The sequence below is a fragment of the Canis lupus genome, chromosome X (genome assembly GCF_048164855.1).
Source record: "Canis lupus baileyi chromosome X, mCanLup2.hap1, whole genome shotgun sequence".
Taxonomy (NCBI): Eukaryota; Metazoa; Chordata; class Mammalia; order Carnivora; family Canidae; genus Canis; species Canis lupus.
The window spans coordinates 83,098,039-83,119,326 of record NC_132876.1 but is presented as its reverse complement, the minus strand read 5'-3'; the positions used below and the strand labels follow the sequence as shown (position 1 = coordinate 83,119,326).

At 46.8% G+C, this 21,288-nt stretch overlaps 1 protein-coding gene and 1 long non-coding RNA gene across 2 annotated transcripts in view; one reads left to right on the top strand and one right to left on the bottom strand.

The window, feature by feature from the left end:
* Positions 1-21,288, bottom strand: part of LOC140627716 (uncharacterized) — a 55,701-nt gene that overhangs the window by 10,697 nt on the left and 23,716 nt on the right. The window lies entirely within an intron of this gene.
* GLOD5 (glyoxalase domain containing 5) lies at positions 8,186-19,686 on the top strand. Its single transcript, XM_072816250.1, has 4 exons — positions 8,186-8,334; positions 12,014-12,151; positions 18,124-18,279; positions 19,352-19,686. Exons 1-4 carry the CDS (start codon positions 8,272-8,274, stop codon positions 19,475-19,477), a joined length of 483 nt encoding a protein of 160 aa, XP_072672351.1. The 5' UTR covers positions 8,186-8,271; the 3' UTR covers positions 19,478-19,686.

The window sequence follows — 21,288 nt, the reverse complement described above, 5'->3', positions numbered from 1 at the left end:
GCCTTTTTCCTTACCTCCCCTCTGCCTGGCTGGGCTAGCCTGGGCCTCTGGAAGCCAGGGTGGTGCTGAGGATTGAGCAGGCTCCACCTGGAACCTCGCCAGGTTCTGGGGCCGAGAGAGGAGCTGGGAGGAAAAGGCTTGTATCCTACTAGGCCTCAATTCAGCATCCTGAGCGACCTCTCCCACCGATGTACGGCCCACTATCCTAAACTGCTCGCCTTTCCCCACAGCACTATTACGATCGCATCTCCAAGTGCTTCACTTCACACATGCTGTTTCTCCTGCTGCCATACTCTGTCCCTTCTGTTTAGTTACCTCCCTCTCCTTCAGATTTCAACTGAGATGTCACCACCCTGAGGACTGCTTCCTGGCCCCCTCCACTGTGGTGGGCCCTCCAAAAGGTATCCAGCTTCCAATCCCTGGAACCTGTGAATGTTCACTTATGTGGCAACAACAACAACAACAAAAAGCACTTAGCAGGTGTGATTAAGTTAAGGATCCGGGGGCGTCTGGGTGGCTCAGTTGGTTAAGTGACTGACTATTTCAGCTCAGGTCATGATCTCAGGGTCCTGGGATTGAGCCTGCTTAGGATTCTCTCTCTCCCCCTCCCTCTGTTCCCCCTACAAAAAAAGTTAAGAGTCCATGAAGGGGATATTATCTTGATTATCTGGGTGAATCCTAAATGTAACCACAAATGTCTTTGTAAGAGGGAAGCTGGCGTGGGGGGGGGTGGTTTAAGATAGAAGATGAGAAGACACACACACAGAGGAGGTGGCAGTGCGATCACAGAGATGGAGATCGGACTGGTGGAGTCTATGGAACCATAAGCCAAGGAATGCCGGCAGCTTCTAGCAGCAGATCTCACCTTTCCCTTCTTTCTTTTTAAAGATTTTATATATTTACGAGAGAGAGAGAGAGAGAGAGAGCACACAAACAGGGGGAGCAGGAGAGGAAGAAGTAGGCTCCCTGTTGAGCAGGGTCCCAGAACCGGACCATGACCTGAACCGAAGTCAGATGCTTCACTGACTGAACCCGCCCAGGAGCCCCTCCCCTCTGTCCTTAAATCCACTCAGCTCAGCAGTTTAGGACTGTAAAGTCCAGCAAAGACCATCTTGTCTAACCTCCTCACTGAACAAATGGGGAAAACTGAGGCACAGAGTGGGCCAGGGACCTGTTCAAACAACTCACCCAGCATGACATCAGCAACAGCACTAAGGCCAGAAACTGGACCCAGATATGGGCCCCTGCTCTTATAAACACTCAGAGTGACCTCTTCAAGGACAATCAAAATGACCCGGATCACACAGGGAAGAGGGATTCTTGCCCCTGCTAGGTGCTAGGAGCCAGATAGTCTCTAGACCTTCCCCCATTCAAGACTCAATGGGCCTTTCCTGTCATGTGGTAGATTCCATAGCCCAGCCCCCATGTCCAGGTCAAGACCATAGGGCCACCAACGCATAGAGTGTCTTTTGAGACCACTGTACTCAACTCCTTTGGTACAGAAGATGAAACTGAGGCCCAGAGAGGGCAAGGGACAGAACCCAAACCACCAGCAGCTCCAATGCAGAATGAGGGCTAGAACTCAGCTCACCTTACCTTCCATTCTGTGGTTCTATAGGCAATGCTTTCCACTGCCTCCCTACAATCCTCACCCACATTTCCTCCCTCTCCACTACTCCTCCCCCATTTTCTTCAGATGGTAGTTGGAGCTCCCCTGTTCCAAAGGAGCATAAATTCCTCCCCCAGACCAAGGGCAGGGATTATGATTGATCTAAACCAGTCATAGGAATTTTGCTTCCTCTGAAGAGTGATAAATGGGGGAGGGGGTGGCATTTGGTGCAGTTTTGGCCAATGAGATGTAAGGGATAATCCATAGGGAGGACTGTTCAGGCCAAATAAAAAGACAATGCCTCATTAGAAGAAAGCCTTTGTTCTGAACCAACCCTTTTTCCTGCATCAGATACAGACGTGAGGTCTAGAAGTACAGCAGCCTTCTTGCAACAATGAGGTAAGAACCATGAAGAAAAAAGTCAGCATGCTTAAAGATGGTCAAGATGCAGAGGGAAGGAAACTTTGACTCTGCTTACAATTATCATTGAGCCTGAGACTGTCAATCTCGAATTTTCTGGTAATGGGAGAAAATAAACCCCTTTCACTAGAAGACACTTTAGCAGAGCTTTCAGTTAGTTACAGGGGAAAGAATGCCTAAGAAAGACCCTCATCATATAATCTCTTAACCACCCTTTGGGACAGCCAGGCTAGGTCCTAGCACACCCTCCTCATCCAAGGAAATTGAGCAACATAGCCTATGTGGTTTATGTTTTTTAAGATTTTATTTATTTATTCATGAGAGACACAGAGAAAGAGGCAGAGACATAGGCAGAGGGAGAAGCAGTCTCCCTGCAGGGAGCCGGATGCAGGACTCGATCCCAGGCCCCCAGGATCATGACCTGAGCCAAAGACAGACGGGCAACCACTGAGCCACTCAGGTGCCCAGAGCCTATGTGGCTTAAATGTCTTCCTTCAAGTCCTCACAAACTCTGGGTCTGGTGGAAAGGCAGGCGTTCGCTTTGGGGTAGAATATACTCTCAAACAAATGCTGTCCCAGTACATCGCATGGGCCTATGCTTGTAGGAACATCAAATGACCCTGAAAGTGGCCGTGATTTGGGAAGCCCTACCTGCTGCCCACTGATTCCTCTGGGACTTGTCCTGGGCCAGTGGTGAGCAGGAAGGGAGCGTGTGAGGTTTCAGTCCCTCCACAGCAAGGGCCTCCATTCTAAGGAGGAAAAGAATTCTGCTGTTGGAGCTGTTTAGTGAAGCCAAAGTTATCTTTAATCCATCTGTGGAAAGGAGTAGCTGAATTATACCAACTCTTGATGCACCCTGAGGCCCAGTATTAAAGCCTGGCCCAGCCAGAGAGCACCAGAACCTTGTTCACCCGTAGATCTCTGAAGAACGGGGCTCCACATCCAGCCTCCACCCAGGCAATGGAGCCAGTGTCTGACTTGGAAGTACAGATGCCCGCCCAGCCCCCTCCCCCTGGCCAGAGCTCTGCCTACCGTAAAGGAAAGATGAACGGGCACCTGGGTTGCTCAGTGGTCAAGCATCTGCCTTTGGCTCAGTCGTGATCCTGGGATCCTGGGATGTAGTCCTTCATCGGGCTCCCTGCAGGGAGCCTGCTTCTGCCTCTGCCTATGTGTCTGCCTCTCTCTCTGTGTCTCTCATGAATAAAGAAAATCTAAAAAAAAAAAGGAAGGACGAACAGCTCCTGGAAGCCAGGAAGCCCTCTTGGAGGAAGAGTCCACCCCATCCCCCTCCATGAGCTCCTCAGCTTTCAGAGCCCATTCCAATGGAGGATTCAATCCACGCAGCAACACTGTGTATTTGGGGATTCTGAAATGACAAACGAACCCCACAATGTCAGTGGTTTCACATAGGAATACTCATTTATTTCTTGCTCCCCTCATAGATGAATGTGGCTGTTCCTGGTGGATAGGTGGGCTCCAGTGTGGCAGCTGAGGACCTCACGCTCTTTGTAGTGTGACTTTACTCTCTGCTGGGGCTCTAGCCCTCCAAAAGATGGACAAAGAGCAAATGGAGAAAGCACCATTGCAGACCTCCCAAGCAACAGATTGCAGATGTTTTTCTTTGGGCATCCCCACTACCCCCGAAAAGAGTCAGTCTGTGCAGTCCAGTGCTCGCTTTGGCAGCACGTACACTAAAGGTGAGGCCCACATTTTAGAGCCTGTTCTGTGCTTGGCTCCGGGGTGTTAAAAGACAAACTGGGGGACGCCTGGGTGGCTCAGTGGTTGAGCGTCTGTTTTCGGCTCAGGTTGTGATCCTGGGGTCCTGGGATCGAGTTCTGCATCAGGCTCTCTGCAGAGAGCCTGCTTCTCTTTCTGCCTGTCTCTGCTTCTCTCTCTGTGTCTCTTATGAACAAATAAAATATTTTTTAAAAGATAAACTGAGGCACGTTTAAATCTTCAGGAGTTTGTTGGAGCTTAAGTCAATCGCACTGGGGAGTGCCAAACTGGAAGTGGTTAGGAGAACTTCCAACAGGAGCTGGGGACAGTCTTCCATGGGGCAGGCGGGAGCAAAGGGACGAGATTATTTGATCAGCTATGATTGAAGCAGTTGCCTCACCTGGGAAAGCCCAGTTGGCTGTTTGTGATGGTTGTTCTTAAGTTTTGGTGTCTTGGATGCAAGTGCATTGCTCTGGCTTAGGTTTCCATTCACTAACTGAGGCTACTAAGGCATCAGAGTCACCCCAGCCTAATGGCCTCCTTGTTGAATTACTTTTAGCAGGGAGTATTGGAATTTTCCCCTCTTATTCAGGGCCACCAGATGCACACCTCTGGCCTCATTCCCTCCTCATTCTGTGTGACAGCATGAATGGACACACCCGTGTGTGATGCCAGAAGCGTTCCCAGCCCTGTGCGTAACTTCAGGAGTGTCCAAAACTCAATCTGAGTGACCACAATTGTGTCCACATACCAGTATGTGTAACCTTGGGAGTGCCACTCCCCCAAGGCGTGTGACACCAACAGTGTCCACACCCTAGCCTATGATAGTGAGTGTTCAAAGCCTTATGTGAGTGACCCCAGAGGTGTGTGACCAGCGTTTGTGACCCCATGACAGTCTGCTCTCCTTTCTATGTGACCCCATTAGTGTCCAAATACCCATTTGTGTGATGCCAGGGATGTCCACACCCAGTCTATGTGACCCAAAAGAATTTGCATCCTGGTTTGTTTGAGCCCAGGGCCACCCACACCGCAGTCTCTGACCTCAGCAGTGTCCACTCCCAAGTCTATACCAGGGAGTGTCCCTCAATGTCTCTGTGTGACCACAGGAGTGTCTATATCTGTTTCTGAACTGAGAGGGGCCAATACATCATTTGTTTGATCAAAGAACTGTCCCCACCTCCGTCACTATGATCCTAGAAGTGTCTACTCCTCAGTCTGTATAACACCATAGATGTTCACCCCCTAATCTGCGTGACACAAGGGGAAACCCAATCCACAATGTGTGTGATTTCAGGAGTCTCCATGCCCCAGTGTGGTTAATGGCAAGAGTGTCCCAAACTCCTTCTGGGTGACCCCAGAGATTTCCACTCTCCAATGTGTGTAATAGACATCTTGGAGTGTTCACAACTCTGAGTGACCCTATGTCTGTCCACACTCCAGCATAAGTGACTCCAGGAATGTCCAAACCCCCATCTTTGTGACTCCATGTCTATCCCCACCCACTGATTCTTGCCTCATAGCTGTCTACACCTTAGGTTGTCTGAGCCCAAGAGTGCCCATATCCCTGTCTGAGTGACCCCCAAAGCTCCCCAATCCAACCTGCTATCTGACCCCTGGGATGTCCACACCCTGATATGTGTGACCCTGTGAATGTCTACTAGCCAGTCTGGGTGACTCCAGAATGTCTCCTCCTTAGCACGCGTGACTCCAGAAGTGTCACACACAAATCATTTTGACCCTAGGACCATCCACATCTGTTTGTTTGACTATGTAGTGTCAACACACTGGTCAATCTGACTCCAGAAATGTCTACAACCCATTCTGTGTCACCCCAAGAGTGTGTAGTCTCCAGTGTGTGCAATTCAAGGAGTATCCACTCCCTAGTGTGTGTGACTTCTGGATTGCCCAGACCCCCATCTGAGTAACCTAAGGCTGTCCGCCCCCAGTTTATATACTACTTCATGTGGTGGCCACACCCCTGTCCATGTAGCCCCGGGAGTATTCACACCCCACTCTGTGTGACCCCAGGTTTAGTCACACCCAAGGGGTGTCCACAAAACAGTCTCACTATAGTATATTCCAAGACAGTACTACTGGATTCTTCAGTGCTGCTGCACCTGTGCATGTTCTGTGGGTGTGACCTGTGAGGGGCTGTTCATGCCTCATTCAGTGGACCATTGTCCCTAGCTCCCACCCACACCATTAAGTGGCCTCTTCTTTTTTTAAAAAAGATTTTATTTATTTATTCATGACAGACATAGGCAGAGGGAGAAGCAGGCTCCCCGCAATGAGCCTGATGAGGGACTCAATCCCAGGACCCCGGGATCATACCCTGAGCCGAAGGCAGATGCTTAACCACTAGCCATCCAGGTGCCCCTAAGTGGCCTCTTCTAATCCTATTTCCCCTCACCCTCTCCAGATGACCATTGAATTCCCTTATCCTCCTCCCCAGCCACACACACGTATGTCTACATCCCCAAACAGACCGTGCCAGCCCCAGACCTTGAACAAAGGCCAGAGCAGCCAGCCTCCTGCCACAGACCCCACCCCGCAGAGTGGTGGAGAGGGAGCCAATAAAGGCACTGCTGATGGGAATAAAGCCTTCCAGGATGTGAAACATCTACAGAAATCAACTTTTTAACACCCTCTAGCATGTCAGGTCCACGTGGGCAAGGACTTTTGTCCGTCCAGTTCTTTGATGCCGCTCCAGTATCTAGAACAGCACTTGGTGCACAGAACGCGCTCCTTTGGTTTGGTGACTGAATGAACCCTCTGACCCAGCAATTCCACTTCTAACTCCATCTAGCACATACACACCTTCTCAGGGCCGTGTGCACAGGCTGGTAGGAGCAAACAATTGGGATCGACCTTGTAAATCTCCACATATGGCCAATGATGACTGCAGAGGGAAATGAATGCTGGGGGTTTGTGTTCTACCACAGAGCACACACGAGGCTGCACAGGTGGCAGGATGAGTGGGACCCGTGTGTGCCTGTGGAAGTGGGGTGCCTTCCACAGGGACAGAATGTTAACAAGGAAGAGCAGGTGGGAGCTGGTTACCGTGGTTGTGTGTATGTGTGTGTGTGTGTGTGTGTGTGTGTAAACACCAGAAACTGACCTCAGTGGTAATGTTTGGAGCATGGAGGTGGGGATGACCCCGTAGTCCATATACTTAATGTACTGTTGAAACCTTTTATACAAACCTATATTCATGTATTATAAGGAAAAATCATATGCTAAAATCAATACACATAGCACAAGAGAACTTGTGTGTGTGTTGGGGTGGGGTATCTGGGGTGTGCAGAGGAATAAGAATCTCAAACTCACATGCCCCAGGGGCTAGACCAGTAACCCCCAAGGGAAAGAGAACTCAGTGCAGGGTAAGGCAAGCAGCGTTGGGACTAGTGAATGTTCCCTGACTCCCAGCAGTGGAGGGAGAGGGCTTGGTAAGGGATGGGGCAAACCTCAAAGCTCACACCCCAAAAGAATTCAGAAACATTGCACCCTGGGACACAGAACACTTAATAGCTTAAGAGATCTTGCCTCAGAAACAGACCCATAAGTCAGTGGTCATACCTAACTCAGACAACTTCTAACTTCACACCCTGGATACAAACTCTGAATCTCAAATGTATCAGAGATCTCAAACCCCAGGGACACAAGCTTAAACAGACCAGAGGCCTCACACCCTAGAATAAAGAATCCCCTCACCACACTTAGGATGGGTGAATTTTCTGCTATTACAAAGTAATCCCTTACACGTACACCGTGTAATGGGCTGAATGCTTGTGTTCCCCCCAAATTCATATGTTTAAGTCCCAGCCCCCAAAGTGATGGTGTTAGGAGGTGAAGCCTTTGTGTGTGTGGGGGGGGGGGTTGATTAGGATTTAGATGACGTTATGAGGGTGGGGTGCTCATGATGGGATTAGTGCCCTTCCAAGAGGGGACCAGAGAGCCTGCTCTTTCTCTCCACTGTGTGAAGACACAGAGAGAAGGGGGACATCCTCAAGTCAGGAAGAGAGACCTGACCAGCACATGACCCTGCTGGCACCCTGATCTCAAACTTCCAGCATCCAGAACTGTGAGAAAATTAATTTCAGGCCACCCAGTTTGTGATACTTTGTTATGGCAGCCTGAGCCAACGTCAGACCTCAAGCTTTTACTTTCAAAGCCTTGAGTTTTTTTTTTTTTAAGATTTTATTTATTTATTCATGACAGACAGAGAGAGAGAGAGGCAGGGACACAGGCAGAGGGAGAAGCAGGCTCCCCGTGGGGAGCCTGATGTGGGACTTAACCCCAGGACCTGGAGACCATGACCTGAGCTGAAGGCCGAAACCCAGCCACTGAGCCACCCAGGTGCCCCTTAAGGCCCTGAGTTTTATTTCAGAATACTTGTACTTGCACCGCCTACCCCTGTCACCACCAGCATTCCTCAGCCCATGGCCCTCCCATTCCTGACCCTTGATCTCCAGGCGCTGAGCCAGAGGGTTATCTGGAGGCTTCAGGGCAAGGACACCTAGCCTGCCATGCTGCACCATCTGCCCTCCAGGCTGGCAGCCAGGATGTGGGGCGGAACTTGCCAGAAGCAGGTGAGTGAGGTGGTCCCAGGGCCCGGGGGCACAGGTGTTCACACCAAGGCCGGGGATGCCCCAGCCCAGGCCCGGTAACCAGCTTCTCTTCTTTGTGGGCTGTCCTAGGGTGCTGACACCCATTTCCCCCGTCCTCCTGTCTCTTCTGCTTTCAAAGACAAGCAGAGGGCAGCAGAGGGACACAGAAAGGCCCTGTTCTAATGTGGCCAGACAGCAACATGTCTTCAAGAATGGGCCTGGGCTGAGGGCTGACCGCTCTGCTCCCTTAGGGTGGCTTCAGGGAGCCAGTTGGGTGGGAGTGTCCTGATGGAGAAGTGTGGAAAGGGGCCAGGAAACCTGGCGCTGACCTTGAGGTTGGCCAGAAGAATTCCAGGGGCCCCTGGCACCCTGAAGGAGACCTTGAAGACGATTCTGTAGAAAAATAGGAGGCAGGAGGGAAGGCACGGTGTCCCGGGCACCCTACTATATAGAGATATCTACTGTGAGGAATAAACCATACTTCCTGTCATGCTTAGAACAGGGCTTGGCACAGAGTAAGACTTATATGACTACTATGTCCTGATGATCCTTTTATAAACCACCTCCCTAAACTCACCTTAACAACCTGGAACTATCTGGCCCTGGCTTTCCCCATGTACTCATACCTCACTCACTCTTGGATTCTAAACCACACTGGCCTTTCTTCTGGTTCTTTAAGACTCATCCTTGAATTTGTGAGGCTGGAGCTCCTTGTCTGCAAAATGGTATCTGGGGAGTGAGTCTGAGCTGGTAGGGCATTGAAAAGTGAGAGGAGGGGTACCTGGATGGCTCAGTGGTTGAGCATCTGCCTTTGGCTCAGGTCATGACCCCAGAGTCCTGGGATCAAGTCCCACATCGGGCTCCCCTCAGGTAACCTGCTTCTCCCTCTGCCTATGTCTCTGCCTCTCTCTGTGTGTCTCTCATGAATAAATAAACAAAATCTTAAAAAAAAATAAAAATGGGAGAAATGGGTTGAGTTGATTTCCAATAATACTATCAAAATTGGAGGAGGGTGTGTGTGGCTAAAGTGGCATGTAGGGGGAAATCTATAGTTCTAAATGCATAGATCAGGAAAGTTGAAAACCAGTGACCTGAGCTTCCATATCAAGAAGCTGGAAAAGGAACAGCAAATTGAACCTTTAGAAAGTGGAAGGAAGGGATCCCTGGGTGGCTCAGTGGTTGAGGGTCTGCCTTTGGCTCAGGGCATGATCCTGGAGACCCAGGATCGAATCCCACATCGGGCTCTCTGCAGGGAGCCTGCTTCTCCCTCTGCCTGTGTCTCTGCCTCTCTCTGTGTGTCTCTCATGAATAAATAAAATATTTAAAAAATATATTAGTAATTTCTGTTTTCTCTCAGGCAATTTTTAAAAAGATTTTATTTATTTATTCATAGGGAGGCAGAGAGAGAGAGAGTCAGAGACACAGGCAGAGGGAGAAGCAGGTTCCATGCAGGGACCCTGACATGGGACTCGATCCAGGGTCTCCAGGATCACACCCTGGGCTGCCGGTGGCACTGAACCGCTGCGCCACCGGCGCTGCCCTTTTCTCAGGCAATTAAGGGAAAAATACAAACTACCAATATCAGGAATGAAAAGGGGTGCTATTACAGATCCTACAGACATTAAAAGGTTTTTAACATTAAACTTTATTTTCAGTGGAGCCCAACATACAACTTTCTTTTTAATGGAGTCCAAAGGTCAGTCAATTTCTCATTCTATTGCTTGTGTGTCCCTTTGGATCCGCTGTATCCATGAGGACAGCAGAGCTCAGCAACTTTACTAATGCTTCCTCCACTCAGGAGAATAGAACAGCACAGTATTTTTTTTTAAGCTGGGGCTCAGTGAAATCGGTTGTTTAAAATGTAATGGTTTGAATGGAATTGAAGACAGTGGAACAGAATGAATCAAATAGCATAGGGTGGAATGGAATAGTCAGACTTTGTGCTAGGCACTGGGCCCTAACTGTTGTAGATATCCACTAATTGAGCAAATATTATTGAATATCTACTAGCTGTTTGGGACACAGTGTGGAACAGAGAGAAATCTCTGCCCTAATGTAGCTTATCTTCTAGTCAGAGAGAGAGAGATATCAGCATATGCATAAGGCCCTGAGGCCAAAGATACAAAGATCGCCTTTATGAGGAACAGGCAAAGAACAATGTAGCTTGAAATGGATGAGGCTGTAGAGACTAGGAACCACAGTAGGGAGTCTGAAATTTAACAAGATGATCATGACAACATCATCATCATCACCGTTAACTCTTTTTTTCCCCATTTATTTATTCACAAGAGACACAGAGAGGCAGACATATAAGAAGAAGGAAAAGCAGGCTCCCTGAGGGGAGCCAGATGCAGGACTCAATCCCAGGATGCAGGGATCACAACCTGAGCCAAAGGTAGATGCTCAACCACTGAGCCACCTGAGCCACCCAGGTGCCCCCATCACCGTTAACTCTTATAGCACTTGCTACATGCCAGGCATTGTTCTAAGCCCTTAAAAATCCAACTCTTTTTTTTTTTAATGTTCACAATAATCTTATATGTATAGGGACACCTGGGTGGCTCAGCAGTTGAGCGTCTGCCTTTGGCTCAGGGCGTGATCCCAGGATTGAGTACCACATCGGGCTCCTTGTGGGGAGCCTGCTTCTCCCTCTGCCTATGTCTCTGCCCCCTCTGTGTGTGTCTCTCATGAATAAATAAATAAAATCTTTTAAAAATCTTATATGTATAAAATCATGCACATTTTATGGAAGGGGAAAGCACGGCACAGACAGATTAATTAAACATCAGTCTGGCACCCAAAATCTGTTCTTTTATTTTTTTAAAGATTTTATTTATTTACTCATGAGAGACACAGGGAGAGAGAGAGGCAGAGACAGGCAGAGGGAGAAGCAGGCTCCATACAGAGAGCCTGAAGTGGGACTCAATCCCAGGTCTCCAGGATCACACCCTGGGCCGAAGGTGGCGCTAAACCGCTGAGCCACCCGGGCTGTCCTGTTCTTTTAACTGCTATACTCTGCTATAGTGCCAGACCACAGACACTTTATAATCCTGTAGCAGATGTAAAGTAAATATATAAATTACTAAAGAATGCAAATCAAGAGAAAGAGCAGGTGGGAAGTGTGCAGATGGCTGGAAGTAAGAAGCAGGGAGGTATGCCATCCCACTGGGTGTCAAGGTGGATCTGGAAACACATATGCAAAGAAATATTTATTCCGTCTGAGATGCTCCTTTCCTGTCCTAGCATAGCTAAGGAGTGAGAAAAAAAGGGGACTGGGTTAAACCGGCCAACGGAGGGCTTGTACTCATAGGGTTAGGCCTCCTCTAGGTCTTATCATTTCTGGCAAAAGAGAAGAATTCCAGCTTGGGGACAAAAAGAGAGGGTTTGGTCTTGGTCTCCACTTCCCTTAACTTCATCTCTATCCTTCTACAAGGGGAAAGAGAACAAGAAAACAGAAAAGAGTGGTCATGGTAGACTCTTGTGAATCCACACAAGGGTGATAAGACTCTACACAAGTTTCCTCCCAGGACTTTCCCCTGGAAATGGAGTGGGGAGGAAATATACTACTTGTGAAGAGAGGAGAGGTGAAGAGAAGGAAACAGGAAACATGGGTGTGACCAGTGGCAATGTGATCTTTTTTGAATTTCTTTTTTTTTTTAAGTCATGGAGGAACAGCAGTCAGACTCTTTCATCATGTCTTATCAGTAGACTTGACCACATCGTGATGACAGTAAAGAGTATCAAAGACACCACCATGTTTTATTCCAAGATCCTGGGCATGGAAGTCACAACTTTCAAGGTAATTGCTTTCCCAAGTACAAACTGTAAGTGAAGTAGAATTTGGTTATAATACTTTTAACCCCCCTCCCCTAAAAAAAACCCACAGGAAATCTGTGAGAAAAATTTAAAGCATCCATGTAGGAGATTCCAAACTCTGAAGAGTGGAACTTCAAGAGAAAGAATAGAGAAAAGGGAGGGGAGGAAATTGCCATAAAAGTAATGCAAAATAACTTCCCAGTCTTTATACAGAAAGCACATTGACACTTAGATATGTTCTTATGGAATTACAGGACATCAAAGTGGAAATGAATATCCTACGACTTTTCAAAAAGAGAGAGAGAGGCTTTTTCTTTAAAAAGAAAAAGCTCGGGCAGCCCCGGTGGCGCAGCGGTTTGGCGCTGCCTGCAGCCTGGGGTGTGATCCTGGAGACCCAGGATCGAGTCCCACATCAGGCTCCCTGCATGGAGCCTGCTTCTCCCTCTCCCTCTGCCTGTGTCTCTGCCTCTCTCTGTGTGTCTATGAATAAATAAACAAAATCTTTAAAAAAAATAAAAAGAAAAGAAAAAGCTCAGCAGAGTATGCCACCCTTGATTTCAGGGTCATGAGTTTGAGCCCCATGTTGGGCATGGAGCCTACTTTAAAAAAAAAAGAAAAGTAGTTCAACTACAAAGGGAAAAGAAATATGCAGATACCAGATTGCCCAAGAGTCACATCAGAGACCAGAAGACAGTAGAACAATTTCAAGATTCTGAGGGGAAAATTCTATGTCGAGCCAAACTATTAATCCAGGTGAGTATAAAATAAAACATTCTTAGATATATGGGGCACATGGCTGGCTCAGTGACTCTTGATCTCGGGGTTGTAAGTTCGAGCCCCATATTGGGCTTAGAGTTCACTTAAAAAAACTTAGACATAAAGAGTCAGAAACTTTGCCCACTTGCTTTGAAAATTACTTGAGAGCATGATACATTAAAATGAGTGATTAAGCCAGGTGTAGAAAAGACATCAAAGTCAGGACACAGTGGATCCCAAGAGGAAGATCCCAGAAAGCTACCTATCAAACACTCAGTCTAGTTTGGAACCGGTGAAAGAAAGGTTCCAAGAAAGAGAGTGAGCCACAGAAAAAAAGGGAATGAATACTTCTTGAGAATTCAAATGACTTTAAAGATGGGAAATATGTCTTTTTCTTTCAAATTCTTAACTTCTAAAATTTTTTTTAAAATTTATTTATGATAGTCACACAGAGAGAGAAAGAGAGGCAGAGACATAGGCAGAGGGAGAAGCAGGCTCCATGCACTGGGAGCCCGACGTGGGATTCGATCCCGGGTCTCCAAGATCGCGCCCTGGGCCAAAGGCAGGCAGGCGCTAAACCGCTGCGCCACCCAGGGATCTCAGGAAATATGTCTTAAATTGAAAAAGTGCATGGGAGGTGGTGCCTGGGTGGCTCAGATGGTTAAGTGTGTGCCTTTGTTGGGTCATAATCCTCTGGGTCCTGGGATCCAGCCTGCCATCAGGCTCCATGCTCGGCACGGAGTCTGCTTCTCCCCCTGCCCCTACACCTGCCTCTGCTCATGTGAACTCTCTCTGTATCTCTGTTTCAAGTGAATAAATAAAATCTTAAAAAAGGGGGCCCATGGAATGGCAAACAGGGTAAACATTTAAAATTAACAGTGTGCCTGGCTGGCTCAGTTGGTAGAGCATGCAACTCTTGATCTTGGAGTCGTGAGTTCAAGTCCTACGTTGGGTGTAGAGATTACTCAAAAATAAAATCCTTAAAAAATTAAATAAAACTAACATGGAATGCTATGCATAAAAGTAGAATTGTGCCCCATCAGCAGGCTCTTCACAGGGAGCCCGATGCAGGACTCAATCCGGGATCCCTGGATCATGACCTGAGGCGAAGGCAGGAGCCCAACAGCTGAGCCACCCAGGCGTCCCTAACATCGGACTTAATAGCAACACCAGCTTCAGGAAAACAACAAAGAAACATATTTAAAAGGCTTTGGGAGGGCAGCCTGGGTGGCTCAGTGGTTTAACACCGCCTTTAGCCCAGGGCGATCCTGGAGACCTGGAATCGAGTTCCAAGTCAGCCTCCCTGCATGGAGCCTGCTTCTCCCTCTGCCTCTCTCTCTGTGTCTCTCACAAATAAATAAAATATTTTAAAAGTATAAAATAAAAGGCTGTGGGAGGGGTGCCTGGGTGGCTCATTAGGTGCAGCATCCCCTTTTGGCTCAGGTCATGATCTTGGCCTGGTATCCAGCCTGTGCCGGACTCTGCTCAGCGGGGAGTCTGGTTCTCCCTCTCCAGCTTCCCCTGCTTGTGTGCACACTTTCTCTGTGTGTCAAATAAAGAAAATATATATTTTTTAAAAAGGCCGTGGGGGAAAAAAAAAGGCTGGGGGAAAATAACCTACAACCTCGAATTCTATGCTCAGCCAAACTGTAACTCATATGATATAAGATCATTTTCTGAAAAATGGATGTGGTATCCACCATGGTGATAGAAAAGAAAGAAAAAGGAACATGATAAAAGAAATGGTAGAGGTGGAGAGGGAGGTGACATGAAGAGGACAGGAGGGCCAATGAGATACTAGCTGTCTGTAGTTCATCTATCAAAACATAAAGATGCAAGTGGGGTTTTAAAAAGTTATAAAGCAAAAATAAATAAATAAATAAATAAATAAATAAATAAATAAATAAATAAATAAATAGTTATAAAGCAACTAAAAGAGGAACTACAAATTATGATAGAATTCTATTAGGAGGGGTAGTAATGTAGATGGCTAACGTAGATGGGCTAAATTCTTACTTATCAGAGCAGGGAGAGGAGTGAAAATGTCTAAAGCTGCCCATTATCAGTCAGGTACTATCTGGAGTCACATAGGAGAAAACTCAACTAACAGTGGATTAAAGAAGATCGAGTTTTTTCTTTCATTTAACAACCTCTGTAGAAAGTTGAGGATCAAGCCTTGGCTGGGAAGAAGGAAATGAATGGGCGAGAAGTGCCAGCTCAGGGGGAGCAGGAGGTTCCCAGAAGCTCCACCCACAACCTTTGTGACATCTCCCTGTCCAGTCCATCTTACATGGCCGCCCCCAGCAAGGAATGCTGGGAAATGTAGGCTTTTTAAAGGTGGGCAATTGACCCCTTTGAAATTGGGTTGTTTAGAAGAAAAAAATGAGAGTTTGTTCTTTGCTGTTGAGTTTCATAAGTTCTTTATAGATCTTGGATACTAGCCCTTTATCTGATAGGTCACTTGCAAATATCTTCTCCCATCCTGTAGGTTGTCTTTTAGTTTTGTTGACTGTTTCTTTTACTGTGCAGAAGCTTTTGATCTTGATCAAGTCCCAATAGTTCATTTTTGCTTGTTTCCCTTGCTTTCATAGATGTATCTTGCAAGAAGTTGCTGTGGCCAAGTTCAAAAAGGGTGTTGCCTGTGTTCTCCTCTAGGATTTTGATGGATTGTCTCTCATTTAGAACTTTCAACCATTTTGAGTTTATCTTTGTGTATGGTGAAAGAGAATGGTCTGGTTTCATTCTTCTGCACGTGGCTGTCCAATTTTCCCAGCACCATTTATTGAAGAGACTGTCCTTTTTCCAGTGGATAGTCCTTTCCTGCTTTGTCAAATATTAGTTGGCCATAGAGTTGAGGGGCCATTTCTGGGTTCTCTATTCTGTTCCATTGATCTATGTGTCTGTTTTTGTGCCAGTACCACACTGTCTTGATGACCACAGCTTTGTAGTACAGCTTGAAATCTAGCATTGTGATGCCCCCAGCTCTGGTTTTCTTTTTCAATATTCCCCTGGCTATTCGGGGTCTCTTCTGATTCCACACAAATCTTAAGATGATTTGTTCCAACTCTCTGAAGAAAGTCCATGGTATTTTGATAGGGATGCACTGAATGTGTAAATTGCCCTGGGTAGCATAGACATTTTCACAATATTAATTCTTCCAATCCATGAGCATGGAATATTTTTCCATCTCTTTGTGTCTTCCTCAATTTCTTTCAGAAGTGTTCTGTAGTTTTTAGGGTATAGATCCTTTACCTCTTTGGTGAGGTTTATTCCTAGGTATCTTATGCTTTTGGGTGCAATTGTAAATGGCATTGATTCCTTAATTTCTTTCTTCAGTCTCATTGTTAAGTGTATAGAGATGCCACTGATTTCTGGGCATTGATCTTGCATCTTGCCACATTGCCGAATTGCTGTATGAGTTTTAGCAATCTTGGGGCGGAGTCTTTTTGGTTTTCTTTTTTTTTTTCTTTTGGGTTTTCTATGTACAGTATCATGTAATCTGCAAAGAGAGAGAGTTTGACTTCTTTGCCAATTTGAATGCCTTTAATGTCTTTTTGTTGCCTGATTGCTGAGGCTAGGACTTCTAGTACTATGTTGAATAGCAGTGGTGAGAGTGGACATCCCTGTCGTGTTCCTGATCTTAGGGGAAAGGCTCCCAGTGTTTCCCCATTGAGAATGATATTTGCAGTGGGCTTTATGTAGATGGCTTTTAAGATGTTGAGGAATGTTCCCTCTATCCCTACACTCTGAAGAGTAACAAGACAGGAAACAACAAATGTTGGAAAGGATGTGGAGAAAGGGGAACCCTCTTGCACTGTTGGTGGGAGTGTGAACTGGTACAGCCACTCTGGTAAACTGTGTGGAGGTTCCTCAAAGAGTTAAAAATAGATCTGCCCTACGTCCCAGCAATTGCACTGCTGGGGATTTACCCCAAAGATATAGATACAGTGAAAAACTGAAACACCTGCACCCCAGTGTTTATAGCAGCAATGTCCACAATAGCCAAACTGTGGAAGGAGCCTCAGTGTCCATCGAAAGATGAATGGCGGGGATCCTTGGGTGGCACAGCGGTTTGGCGCCTGCCTTTGGCCCAGGGCGCGATCCTGGAGACCCGGGATCGAATCCCACATCAGGCTCCCGGTGCATGGAGCCTGCTTCTCCCTCTGCCTGAGTCTCTGCCTCTCTCTCTCTCTCTGTATGACTATCATAAATAAATAATCAAAAAAAATTAAAAAAAAGAAAGATGAATGGATAAAGCAGCTGTGGTCTATGTATACAATGGAATATTCCTCAGCCATTAGAAATGACAAATACCCACCATTTGCTTCGACGTGGATGGAACTGGAGGGGATTATGCTGAGTGAAGTAAGTCAACTGGAGAAAGACAAACATTATATGGTCTCATTCATTTGGGGAATATAAAAAATAGTGAAAGGGAGTAAAGGGGAAAGGAGAGAAAATGAGTGGGAAATATCAGAGAGGGTGACAGAACATGAGAGACTCCTAACTCTGGGAAACGAACAAGGAGTGGTGGAGGGGGAGGTGGGCAGGGTGACGGGGTGACTGGGTGACTGGCACTGAGTAGGGCACTTGATGGGATGAGCATTGGGTGGTATACTATATGTTAGCAAACTGAACGCCAATAAAAAAATATACCAAAAAAAGAAAAAAAGGAGAGATGTATATTATATTGTATACTAAGTAAATGTATATTAAGACAAATTGTTGTCTCTGCCATGGGCAGTATTTACATATTATTTGATGATAATGCAAATAATTTCCAGAAGAAATACATAAACACACACACACACACACACATGCTGAAAGCAGTTGCCTTTAAGGAATGAGATGGCGGTGAAGCAAGGGGCTGTTGCTTTTAATTTTTAAAAATTTTTAAAAGATTTTATTTATTTATTCATGAGAGACACACAGAGAGAGAGAGAGGCAGAGACACAGGCGGAGGGTGAAGCAGGCTCCATGCAGGAAGCCCGATGTGGGACTTGATCCAGGGTCCCCAGGATCACACCCTGGACCAAAGGCAGGCGCTAAACTGCTGAGCCACCCAGGGATCCCCAGGGCTGTTGCTTTTAATTAAAAGCCTCATTGGACCTTGTTTTAACCTTGCTGGGGTAGGGAGGGGGCTTTGCCTCACACTCATCTTGGGGGTTTAGTCCTCTATTGTTCTTCCTCCCCACATAGGGTAACCGGAAAGCATTGTGTTTTGGAGATCAGAAATTGAACCTCCACGAGGTGGGAAAGGAATTTGAACCCAAAGCTGCTCACCCAGTTCCTGGCTCCCTGGATATATGTCTGATAACAGAAGTACCTTTGGAGGAAATGGTCCAGCACCTCAAGGTAAGTTGGACAACATTTTTTTTGAGAAAGCTGCCGCTGATATGGCAAAAACAGAAGCAAGACTCAGGCAGGTCTTCCTCAAACTTCAGGTCTAACAGGTTTTGTCACTTCTAGAGAATGCCTGTACACAACTGTTTGCTCATTATTTCTGCTGACATCACTGTTTTAGGTAAACAAATCTATTTTAAAAGGAAAGAGCACATCGTTCTTGTAAAAAAAAAAAAAAACCTAAATTCTTCTTACAGAAACGCATTTCTGTAAAAAGCATAAATTCGACTGAGTATGTGAAACGCCCATTATATCTTGACACAAGGGAAGTTAACTTGTAAAAACAAATAGCTATAAAAACACCAGTCATTTAGATTCTACCCACTTCCTTTCTCTGAACCCTCTGGGCCTGACATTACAAAGGGAGATTTGGCAAATGGTTGAGGAGGTGCCCAGGACTTGTTGGCATCTACCAGAGGCTTTCTTCTTGGTATAACTAGGAGGATTGAAAGTCCTGGCTGGATTGGTCAGAGGATTATGCGACTATTGTTCTTGGAGTTGTGAGTTCAAGTCCCACATTGGGTGTAGAGATTACTTAACAAGAGAAAAAAAAAAGGATTGAAATAGGATTGAAGAGGGAATATTAACTTGGCATCCCTCTAAAACCTAAAATGATTTCACGTAAAGGAAGCACTGCTTCTCCATCTGGGGAACACAGATTGGGTTTTGCCTATAATCTTTCTTTGGAAAGTATCAGCGAAAAAGGTTAGTTCGGAAGTAAAGTGGGGAAAGCAGAGGAGTTAAGATTATGGACTTTGGTCCAGACTACCTGGGTTTGAATCCTGGCTCTACCACTTACTAGATAATACTAGGTACCATTATCATTTCCACTCTACAGATGAGGAAACTGAGGCAGTTTGGTACAGTGGTGAAGCCCAGGCAGCTGATCTGTGGCTGGAGCAGAGTGAGAGGGAAGAATGGCCAGAGATGAAGTCAGGAAGAGTTCAGGGGCCTTCTCAGGATTCAATTTTGGTCTCATACATGGACTGTGATGAATGACTTTTGTCTTCTCCTCCTATTTCAGGCTTGTGAGGTCCCTATTGAGGAGGGTCCAGTCCCCAGAACAGGGGCCAAAGGACCTATTATGTCCATATATTTCCGAGACCCTGACAGAAACCTCATTGAGGTGTCCAACTATATCCCCTCATAATTGAGGCTGGCCCTTCTCTGTTCTGTTCCCCGCCATGTCTCCCTCTCCCTTCCTTCCTGCAAACTCTCACCCAAGCCCAGAGATCTCTAAGGACTGATGACTTCGGCACTTCACTCTTCCTACTGGGGTGGAACTGAGTTGGGTTTGGAACCAAAACTACCTGTCTGAATATCCCCCAAGTTTCCCCTAATAAATAATGTCTCAATTAATATGAGCTCTTTGTTATTACCATCTTGGTGTTATGTATGGATGTGTTCACCTAGGATGTGAGGTCTCTGAACTGTTTGGGGGTTGGTGACCAGGGAACATCTCTGAAGACCAAATCCAGAGTCATCCCCTTGGGATTCAGGGCCCTGAAAGATTTCTCCTTGTTACTGAGCCCATAAATTTTTCATCCTCCTGGAATTCACCTCAACCCTTCCAAGTGCTGCCTGCTGTATCCTCTACCCCAGATGCCTCACTGAGCCTCCAGACCTCTGTGAGTCCCACAGAGCCTTCAAGGACCACTCCAGATGATACTGCCTCTTCCTGGAGTGCCTTATCTGATCACACCTCAGGTGATTGCAGTACCTTCTGCCTTTGGATTTGGTGGGTCCAGACTCATCTCTTTTTTTTTTTTGTAAAGATTTTATTTATTTATTTATTTTTTACATTTTTTTAAATTTTTTTATTTATTTATGATAGCCACAGAGAGAGAGAGAGAGGCAGAGACACAGGCAGAGGGAGAAGCAGGCTCCATGCACCGGGAGCCCGACATGGGATTCGATCCCGGGTCTCCAGGATCGCGCCCTGGGCCAAAGGCAGGCGCTAAACCGCTGCGCCACCCAGGGATCCCCAAGATTTTATTTATTTATTCATGAGAGACACACAGAGAGGCAGAGACACAGGCAGAGGGAGAAGCAGGTTTCCTCCAAGGAGCCTGATGTGGGACTCGACCCCAGATCCTGGGATCACGCCCTGAGCCGAAGGCAGATGCTCAACTGCTGAGCCACCCAGGCATCCCAGACTCATCTTGAGGCTCAGCTCCTGACAGAGTAGATAGGACAGGGACAAATCTTACCTGTTTCTGTCCTCCCTTTCCCCAACACCATCCATTCAGTCAACTAGTGAACATATATTGAGCACCTACTGTGTACTTAACCCTGTTCCAGACATGGGGGAGACCATGTTGAACAGAAGAAATAAGCCTATCTAGGTTTTGGGAGCTGCCATTCTAGCGGGAGAGACAGAGAATAAATAAAATTAAGGAAAACATGAAGTATGTTAGAGGATGAGAAATGCTTTGGAGAAAAAGAAAACATGGGAAAGAGGGAATGCAGGTAAAATTTGACAGGGCAGTTTCTGATGTATAACGGGGTGGTCAAGGGAATCTTCACTGAGGAACCATTTGAGCACATATCTGAGGAGAGGAGGGAGTTGCACCACCGACAGCTGGAGGAAGAGCAGAACAGGCAGAGAACAACCTGTGCAAAGGCCCTGAAGCAGGGATGGGTGGGGTATGCGAGGAACAGCGAGGAGCAGTAAGGAGGGCGGAGCAGCAGGAGGTGAAGTCAGACAGCAAGTGGGGGACAGATCACCTAGGGTCTTGCAGGCCTGGGAGAGAACTCTGGCTTTTACTCTGAGTGACAGAGGAGCCACGGAAGGAAGGGTGGGTTGTGAACAGAGAAGGGCCATGATCTGACTTAGGATTTAACGGGCTCCCTCTGGCTGCTATGAGGAAAACAGGCAGTAGGGGAGAAGGCAGGAGCAGGGGGCCCTCGAGGTCCAGGCCAGTGATGCTGGTGCTGGCAGTGGAGGTGATAAAAAGTGGT

What these genes read in the sequence shown, in the direction of transcription:
- GLOD5 (XM_072816250.1), top strand. Translation starts at nt 8,272, where the DNA reads ATGCTGCACCATCTGCCCTCCAGGCTGGCAGCCAGGATGTGGGGCGGA. An exon ending in TGGAAGTCACAACTTTCAAG is followed by an intron (nt 12,152 to 18,123) that starts GTAATTGCTTTC and finishes CTCCCCACATAG; the next exon opens with GGTAACCGGAAAGCATTGTG. An exon ending in AAATGGTCCAGCACCTCAAG is followed by an intron (nt 18,280 to 19,351) that starts GTAAGTTGGACA and finishes CTCCTATTTCAG; the next exon opens with GCTTGTGAGGTCCCTATTGA.